General features: G+C 33.9%; 1 protein-coding gene across 1 annotated transcript in view; it reads left to right on the top strand.

The window, feature by feature from the left end:
* Nucleotides 1-10,350, top strand: part of EYS (eyes shut homolog) — a 685,229-nt gene that overhangs the window by 280,593 nt on the left and 394,286 nt on the right. Inside the window, exons 23-25 of the mRNA XM_057369428.1 lie at nucleotides 2,004-2,100; nucleotides 3,243-3,350; nucleotides 3,975-4,120. Of these exons, the coding sequence (XP_057225411.1) occupies nucleotides 2,004-2,100; nucleotides 3,243-3,350; nucleotides 3,975-4,120 (351 nt within the window). The remainder of the gene's footprint in view (nucleotides 1-2,003; nucleotides 2,101-3,242; nucleotides 3,351-3,974; nucleotides 4,121-10,350) is intronic.

Raw genomic sequence — 10,350 nt, 5'->3', positions numbered from 1 at the left:
TTTTGTTTTTGTTTTTTTTTTGTTTTTTTTTGGGGGGGGGGCTTATTCTGTTTTGGTTTTGGTTTGGTTATTTTTTGTGTGAAACATACAAATAGAAAATAAATGAGGGTATCCATTCATGTTCAATAAATTTTTCAWAAACAGTATAACATCATACCAGCTACATGGCTATAATTGAAAGGTTAGTTTGATATATGTTCCAGKCTTTATTTCTCCAGCTTTGTTTTTTTCATTGCTGTGAAACCTTCAGTAAATATTAAGAGCTCGTTTCAGTCCAGTCTAGCCCCAAAAGTTATTGAATAGAAATAATCTTGGTAAGAAGAAATTTGATGTGGGCTCATGTTTAGATAATATATTGGAATGCCCGCAGAGATTTCTTTCTGCACCTTTCCCTACAACTCTGACCAAGACACTTATTTTTTCCAGTATTGATTTTCTCTAGATAAAAAATTAGCCATACTATTCTAACAGTGGTCTTTCATGATTTCCCCACTTTTATTAAGTACTTTGAAAATCAAAAATACTTAATATAACAATAAAAGATTATTCTTATTTGAGTATCTAGAAAAGCACAGATAAAAATTTTTGTTTATTGTTTTACCAAAGAATCCAGTAGAACCTTTGCCACATTTATAGCAATGTGTACTGAATTTCAATGGCTATTTTCAAAGTTGTTTTAATTTAATTTCTTATCTACGTGATGTTCAAAACCACTTTGGTGAACTCCRTCAATGGTCTTTATTCAACCTGCAGTCAGTACTCGCTTATCATAGTCACTACAATRCAAATAGTTTGCTCGTTGTAATGGCTTCATTTCTCCATCAATTGAAAACAAATATATTGAATTTGTGTCAAAATGCAACTAAGTAGCTATAGTTTCTCCACCATATGTATAGAATTTTAACACAAGTATACATTTAGCAGAACATTTATTTATGCAAATGTTATAAGATGTAGTATGCTGTCTAAGAGCAGAAATAGACTTCATGTATCACTGAAAAGTGTCTTATTTCTCTTTAGTACTTATTCTGGAACATTTACACAGGCAAATGCAATGTATTATGCAAGTAATGTACGGTGCAGATAAGATCTTTATCACACTTTTTCCTAATTTAAATATTAAAACCGCTTGGGCTTTTTCTTAGCAACTGCTTTGAATAAACGTGGTCTCTAACTTCCACTAGGTTCTGTAATATATTAATTACTGAATTACTGAATTAGCTACTGAATTAGTTTCTGATTTGTCCCACGCTCTCCAAGAAAGCCTTTTCAGTCCTTTAAAATAGGGTTACATTTCCCCAGTATATTTAGCCAGGTGCTCTATACARATCTGTTCTCTGTGGTTCATTAAATTATGCTAAGACTTCATATACTGTCTGGAAATTAACTTGTTGAAGCTAAGGAACAAAAATAATTAGAGTAAGTTCTTTCAAGATTACTAGTGTTTGTGGTCCTGATCTTAGGGACAATGAGGCCCCTCCAGAAGGAAAGGTCAGCCAGGAGTGCCAAGTTGCCAGGGCTGTCACTGTGTGACAGTGTCTGAATGAGGCAGCCAGGCAGGGCCAGTGGCTGTGTCCAGGAACAGCAGAGTGTGTCAGAACGCCAGTCAAGGCTACAGAGAATGGAGCAGATTCAAGATCAAGCCAGGGAATAGTCTGTAGGACAAACTCAGCATCCTGATAAGCAGCTACACAGCCAGKCATTGTCCATGGCTGTAACACAGCTCAGTCAGTGCCAATGGCAAAGAGCTTCAGCTTCAGCTTAAATGCTCCAAAGAGAAGAGGTAGAGAGCCTTACTGCTGAAGAGCCTCATTGCTTGAGGCTTCTCTCAGGCTTTTCTTGAACAGCTTCAAGTGCAGCTGAGGTTTCTCAGGCCTTCCACTTGCACTGTCTGAGTTAGTAATTGACTCAYGTAGCCAAATCTCCAAGACAATCTGTGACCCTTTTATTTACATCAAGTAGTAGAGTTCTTTCATTCACACTTCATGAAATCTGTGTTTCAGGATTTGAGGGCACGTACTGCGAAGTTAACAGTGATGAGTGTGCCTCCCATCCATGCCAGAATGGAGGTCTCTGTGTGGATGGGGTCAACCACTACAGGTCAGGAAAAATATTTAAATTACAGWTATACAGTGTATGATACGTGCATGTTTCTCCTATTCTATCATGACAAAGCTATTCCTTTGGTATTTTGCCTAATATTTGCTGACCTTCAATGAAGGATGGGGAGGGGGTTTGTAATGTGTTTGACAGTTACATTATTGTCTAAATCTTCTTGTGTGCAAAAAGTAATACATATACACCACAAATGTGACCCCAATAATTTATTATAAGGCTAAATAAAATTTAAGAACCTAATTTAAWAAAGCAAGCAGTTGTTAGTCCAGTTATAATAGTACAAACAATCTGAGTTGAAATTAATAGAAGAGCTTCATGAAAAATRTAGTTATAGATGTTACATAAGAAACCTTGCAACTATGTCTCTTTTGTTATCACAATGTGTCTGTATCCTGTGATCAGTGATTTTGGTCTTCCTCAAGAAGAACTGGCAGTCTTACTGCAAGTCACTGGCATCGGGAAGTYTTTGTGAGGAGAATGATGGTGTTTACAGTGGGGATTTTCTCATCTTCAGTCTCAGSCCTTTTTGGAGCCTCTCACTCAGCAGCACCCTCAAGTCCTCAGCAGGGCTGCTCTCAGGCTGTKCATCCCCAGCCTGTGTTGATRCCAGGGTTGCTATGAYRCAGGTGAAGCACCTTGCACTTGGTCTTGTAAACCTCATGCAATTCCCAGAGGTCTGCTTCTCAAGGTTGTCCAGGTCCCTCTGGATGCCATCCTGTCCTTCRGGAATGGAACACAAAAGACTATTATTTGTAACACCATGATGATCTCAGTGTCTCGCAGCCTCACCACAAATGCTATTTCAGAGCTGAAGCTGTAGCATGAGACGCATCTGTCAGTTGGCTTCAGGGCAGATGTTAAAACKAGTGAAAACCAGCTCAGGCCAAGGCAGTGGGGTCAGCACAAAACCTGTGGCCTTCAGCAAATARTAACAAAAATCTTATTTACTGAGCTGCAGACACTGTACTTTTTGGTGCTTGTTAAACTACCTGCCCTTTGCAATGACCAGTAAAAAGCAAATATGATTTTRATACCATTTAATTAATAGCCCTTAACATCTGCTATGTTTTTCTGKAACCTTTATAATGACATAAAAAGTAATATAGTGACATCGTTTTTGTTAGGTGCAGCTGCCAACATGGCTTTACTGGGACCCTGTGTGAAGTGGAKATTAATGAATGCTTATCAAGACCCTGCAAAAACAATGGGACTTGCCTGGATCTCATAAACAGGTCASTTACTACTAAATGAAATGTGTTTCCCTTATTTCATTATCTTGATTGTGCTTGCTGCCTTGAGGTTTGGGTGTGCCCTTTGCCACATGGCAAGTTAAAATGAGGTGAGTAAATGCACTGACTCAGTTTTTTATTTCTTATGTGAACTTAAAGGAAGATAAAGGGGAAAATRTCCTCAGTGCAACTTTTTCTTTTCCTCCTTACATTATTGTTTTTAATTTGGAAAAAGACTGAAATAGAATAGTTTGAAATAGAAATAGAAAGTAGAAATAGAAGACTGAAATAAAATTGATCTTGAATTAGATTGTGACAAACACTATGTTTGTTCCACAGCACTCCACAAGTTTTTTGGAGACTTGTGCCAGAAGATCATTAGCCCTGAAGTAATTTCTTACCCCTTCAGTTAAAATTACTGTGCCAAWTTTTTCTATTCATTTAACAAAAAGTAAATCTCTCTGTTTGCTTCAGAAACATGAAAATGAGGAAAATCTGTTMATTATTTTAATATGGATGAGGATTAGGGACGCTAACTTGGCATCATGAGATACATATGGCTTTAAAATATTGCAATAGATCCCATTTTTACCTCTGTTGACATACCTGATTTTCCCTTTTCTAAAGATTCATTTGTAACTGTGCACCTGGATACTATGGGTCTCTGTGTGAGATGGATGTAAATGAGTGTGAAACTTTGCCTTGTTTGCATGGAGGAACCTGCATCAACAGGCTTGGAGGCTATCGGTGTTTCTGTCTGCCTGGATTCACAGGTATGATCCACTCTTCACCACAGCTGAGAAATTTATTTCACAGGTTTTACATGCTTTTAATATTATGAGGAGAACAACAGTTTATCTCCTTATTGGAGGATAAATCAATATTAACTTGTATCAAAGCTGAAGATTATTTATATTAAGACTTGAATTATAATTTCTTTAGTCACCCATGCGTTCAGCTGAAATGAGTTATTGTACAATACAAAGAAAATCAATGTTTTTTTTTTTAAATTCAGACAAGAAAAAGGCAATTACTGTAGAGTAAATTTTGCAAACACTGAAATGCTACCTTGTTATTTGAATTTTCAAGAACTGTATCAACACCATGTTTTTTTTTGACCTGTTGGATCTACACTGTTGCTTTTAGTTTTAATCTTTGCATTTTTACAGAATAATGATGAAATCATTAATGTGTTGAGATACAGTAAAATTTCCCTAACATAATGTTAACTTTCATTTAAATGCTCAGTATGCTCCTGAGCTAGTTCATAGATAATGTTTTGATTGATCCAGCTGAAGCAACCTGAAAACACATGGGATCATGACTGCAGAAATATTTGCAGTTGTTTCCTCAAGTCGAATAATTTCTGCATTTTCTTCTGCATAAAATGTTTTTCCTATCTATTCCAGCCTGTGATTAATRCCACATAATGTATAAGATAAAAAAAGGATGCAATTTGCATCCACTGAACTGAGAGGAATGTAATTCTCCACAGAACAAAGAACAGGTACAGTTCCGGGAATATCATCATAGCTGTAWGCCCTTCTTACATTCACCACAAATCTTAGTCCACATCTCATTTGTGCACTGTTCCTCAAAATGATCCTTGACTTTACAGCAAAAAATGAAAGAATCTAATTTTCCTGCCTAATTCTTTTAAAGCCTCCTCCTGCAATATTTTCTTCAGAGGGYCTGTGTTCTAAATTTTGCTTCTTGGGTGTCACAGAAACTTATGTTCAGTAAGCAGTGTGTTGCAGATATAATTTCTAACTAATATATGTTAAAACAGTTGTTTTAACCTTTACGTGCATGTTTCTGTAAAAAATTCCCTGTTATATTTATAAAAGACAAGACRTCTGCACATGAGCACTTAGGAGACTCTAATTTGAAAAGGAACAAGTAAACTGCAGGTGTGCTCTCCTTTTGACTCTTCATTATTGACAAAGCAGTTTGACTTTAGTGCTTTTCCTGACAAGTTAACCAACAAGGGTCAGATTTTGGTTTTGCTGGGATTTTTTTCTGCTTTTTTTTTTGTTTTTTTTTTTTTTTTTTTTTTTTTTTTTTTTTTTAATTAGCTGTAATTTTTGTTCACTATTACAAGTAGATATTTTTGGTACAAACCCTGTTAGTACATTTACAACAATAGATGCTTGCTATTTAGTATTAGTTATTTGCTAGCAAGGGTAGTGTAATATCAAGGTGTCTATCAAACACTGAAACATMACTCCAAAATTAGTCACAGATTGCCCGTCACTCAATTATAACCAGTGACAGTTTTTCCCTCCTTAAAGTGATGCTGTTTGGACAACCRCTGTGCACTATACCAATAAGATTAAGTCCAGAATGGTTCATGCAGTAAAACATATAGCAGATTAACTAAAGTTTTAAAATAAAGTGGCAGTGTTAGCAGGCCCAGAAATGACTGAAAGTAATTTGACTTCAAAATGAGGTATTTTTAGAGCAAGACGTTTCTTTTCTGGATTATGAAGCAAAAAAGCACATGTGTTGAATGTTTGTTTTTCTGGTGAACATACAGGTTTTTAAATTAACTCTCTGATGGTTTGAGTTCTTGAAAACACTATGTAATTAGAAAATACTGGTATTTATGGTATTTATGACAGTTCACTGTCATCTTCAGCAATTTTATCAGTTTAGGAACCGCYTTCACCTCACAGAGACTCTTAAAAAAGATGATCACAGTCCAGATTAAAAACTCACAAGTGTATTCTYTCATGATTTCCCTGGCAGCAACAATGGTCTTCTTAAGCTCTAAATATCATTAATGCACCCTGGTTAAAGTCCTTAAACCAGGTATTGTGGAAAATCGAACTTTTGTGATATGGGCATGTAAGAAACTTTTTTCTTCTTGGAGGAAAATAAGCAAAGTGATTTAATAAAGCAGTTCTGAAAGTCCTAAGTAAAATAGCTCTTTAGTCAAGGTCACAGTGGTTGCTGCTCATTGCTTTTTGGTGGTACCAGAGTGTAGGATATAAAAGCACAAAATGGAAGAATCCTTGTAAGGCACTGAATCTAAACTGTTTTCACTAAACAGCCATTTGCTGGCTGGAGTAGTGAATCTTAGTGGTTACAACAARTGTTGAATTTGTACTGCAAGAGTAAAGAAATAAACAACTAAACATTTTTGCTTTGTAATGTATCAACTATGAGAGAAYGTGCATAGAGGGTAGATATTTTGAGTGAGAAAACACCATGCTTCCATAGCCTTCCTTTACACCAAGACAGCCTTTGAAATATGTCTTACTGAGGGACTGCTTTTCTATATGATTCCAGAATCCATTGAATTTGTAAATATTACTATAAATAGARGAAATTTGTTTATAATCTAAGGACATCAAAGGCTATGTCAGAATTATGGCTTGATAAATTACCAAGGTTCTTTGTGAGGGCATCTGAAGATAGACTGTAAACAAGTGGAACTCTTATGACTGTTTCTGGAATTATAAATAACCCGGAATTAAATCAGCAAAATTAAAACTAGAGGCAAAGTAAGTAAAATACAATCTATTATTACAGCTATATCTTCATTGATGCAAAATGGTCTGACGTTGCGTTCTGCATGTGCACTATTACACARTTATGCAATGAATAAAATAAGAAAAAAAAATACATATCTCCATCTTTCACTGAGTTTGATAGTTAAAAATATTAATGAAAACACTGATAATGATTTCATTTCAGATGCTCAATATAATTTTTTTTAAAAAACAAGTAATTAAACACAATGTGTTACAATTGCTTGCCCTGAAGGTCACTTTCATGATTGAAATGTTAAATCATCTTCTTTTAAATCTTGCCATCTGAATAATTTTATGTCAAAATATAACCCGGATGATTCAGACATCCCTCAAGTGAAATTATTTTCATGTTCATGAAAAATTTATTTTATATTCAAGTATAAACCTTAAGTGTCTGGGTCATCAACTCCACTGCAAAATGGATTTAATAAGAATACAAGTTTTTTGACTCTAGAACTTTGTTAATTTCTAATTACTTATTTTGAAAGGGTTCTAGGATTACCAAATTGTGACTGCATTAATTGACAGACTTGGTTATTCTTAAGATTCAAAAATCCTGTTTGTCAGAAAAAGGTCTTAATAGTTTCCTTAACGAGACAAAGTCAATGATTACCTAATTTTTTGAACAGATTATACTCAAAATATGCAATCCTATAGTCCGTATGTATATAGTGTGTATTTGGAACCAGAAACTCGCACTGTGTATACAAATAAAATCTGTGGTTAGGAACTTGGATGAAAATACACTCCCCTTGTTTAGTAAAATACAATTGTTTTGGGTTACATATCTGTGCCTTTAGGGAGAAAAATCCTGGTGTTTTGAGAAAGAATATCTAAATGTGAAATGTTTGTCCTTCATTACTGCCTAATGTAAATGCATTTAGTATAGCAACTCTAAGGTGATTTCACCATTGTGTTCTACAGTTAATTACCATTTATATTCAAACAGAGCCAGCTTCTTTGTCTGGATTTATAGAAGTCTGTAAAAGGGGAATAAAATGAGCTCTCCCTRTTTTTGACTGCTTAATAGAAGCAGGAAGTTTTTTATGAATTTTCTTTTTGAATAGCATCTATTTAGGAAACACCACTTCATAATAATGAAATGGACACTAGAAAATATAGAAAAGTAGAAATGAATATAGAAAATATTAATATGGAAAAGATAGGAAATATATATGCATATTATATTCAGTGCAATATACACATGTAATTATTTTCTTCATATTGAACTGTACTAGTTCAAATGAGAGATACTTTAWTTCTTAAAGATGTCTTTTACTTGCAAGTTTTCAGGTTTTTTTTAGTTTTAGAAGTTTTCTTCAATTTTAATAACATAATTGATCRCACTAAATCCTGTGTTCTTAAAATTGAAGTTAGAATGTCATAGATATTGAATTGATATTTGCAGCTTGTCCAGCTACAGTGTGACAATGTCACATTGCCTTCCCTGGAAATATTGACAACTATGTTGTTTTTCTCATGATGTTTGGAATAATCAGACATGAATTAATAGATTTTACTTGCACCGTGTTCAGATTTATCGTGTTCAACATCCCTTTTTTTAAAATTTATTCAACTGTGAACTAAATAAGTCATCTTAACTGCATCTTAAGGTGTGGCTTGTCATTGCCTAACAAACCATGGCCMCTGTGTGCATGAGATTTGGGGGGTATGGAGTGTCTGGGGGCCACTGCCAAGGTGTTGCTGTCAGCCTGGGGACCAAAAAGGTATAAAGGAAAACCCAAGCAGAGCCCAAGACTAGGGAAATAATTATCAGTATCATGTTCCTTCAAACAAAGAGAAAAAGGAAATCATGCTCTAGTCTGAAGTTCAAATATCTAAGTAACAGGCACATGATGTTTTTCTATTTTGTATCCCACTGGTACTTGCATTTACTTTTAAATTAAATKAGAAGATATAGTTATCAAAAGCCATGCATGCATATCTGAGATCCCAAATTGATATTTAATGAAAACAAATGTAAAGTTTCAGACCAAGCAAATTAATTTTTAAAATTGTTTTAATTACTTTGTTTCCTGTGGTCTAGTCTTATCTTGTAAAATTCTCTTTGCTTTTCCAGTCAGAGTTGATATCATAACTTGTCTAAACAAAGATACCTCAAAATAGATGGCAACCTTTTAAAATTTCTGCAGTCCAATCAGCACCAATTTAACRTGACTTGATGTAGGTGAAATAATTGCCTGAAATAAATCTATTACTGACACAAAGTACAATAGAAATAGAAAATCTAAATCTCTGGTACTAGTCACTSGGCTATAATATATCTTACTTAAGATGAAATCAACAAAAACAAGCTCAGTGACCTTATCAGCCCTAGTTTTCCATGCCGTACACATAGAAAACTTTTGTTAACAGGTTATTTACTCAAAAAAGGCTGAATGAGACAATACTGAAATGATGTTWAAAGGACCTCATGCTGTTCACAAGATTAATGTCAATGTGGCAAAATGAGTACTTGTTCTTTGCAGTCAGTTGCTATTTTTAAGTGTTTTTCTAGATTTGTAAGAGGGTTGTTTTAGAGCATGATGATTGAAGTACACTATAACAAAGCTATTTGTTGTAGATGAAAGACAAATTTTGCTTAAAAGTGTCTTCTAAGAGAAAAGTATTCATTTGTAATGTGTTTTGTATTCAGAAAATGTATTTATAACAAAGTATTTCAAAAGCTGTGGAAATAAACTAATAGCTATTAGAAATTATTATATATCATACTTTTTCAAGATGTATTTTCTGTGTCTTTCTTTAGTAGGCAAAATACTCAATTTTTCACCTTGCTAATATCCCAGCTTGTTTTTTCTTTAAATATGACATGCTTTACATTATTTTTCCATACACCAGTTTATCTTTACATTGCTTTTTATTCCAGGTAGTTCAGTCGATATATTTTTTTGCTCTGTATTATTTTCTTGGTTTTTTTTCTTGTATGAAAAGTCAGCCAAGAGTTATCATTTGCCATTCTCAATCATGGTCAAAATGGAATATCTTTGAGTATATATATCTATCCAAATTATGGAAGATATATAATGAAGTTGTGAATTATYAAATGTTAAGTATTGTTTGACTGTGTCTTTCCATAGCTCCTGTYGATGATTTATAATTGCTTACAATTAAATAATTCTAAGAATCATAGCAGTAATGAAGACCACTGTTAGACAAGTTATTTTTAAAAAGAAACAAACCACAATTTAATGTAAAAAACCCCACTGATTAAGCCAATTAAACTCTTGAAAATATGGCACTAGAAGCTGAAATTAATCTACAAATTGAAAGATTTTTCACAAAGATTATCAATGTAATTAAAAATTTCTCTGATACATTGGCATGAAATATTCTTGCTCTTCATTTTCCACTTCTTAGGGTTTTAACTCTTAAGCTGAAATTATTTAGCAAATAATTAATTTTGTTACTGTAACTGGAATATGCTCTGCAATATGGTTTGAAGTATT

This window comes from Malurus melanocephalus, unplaced genomic scaffold (assembly GCF_030028575.1).
Source record: "Malurus melanocephalus ecotype Western Australia unplaced genomic scaffold, MMel_1.1 scaffold_109, whole genome shotgun sequence".
NCBI lineage: Eukaryota > Metazoa > Chordata > Aves > Passeriformes > Maluridae > Malurus > Malurus melanocephalus.
This window is presented reverse-complemented; position numbering and strand designations above follow the sequence as displayed.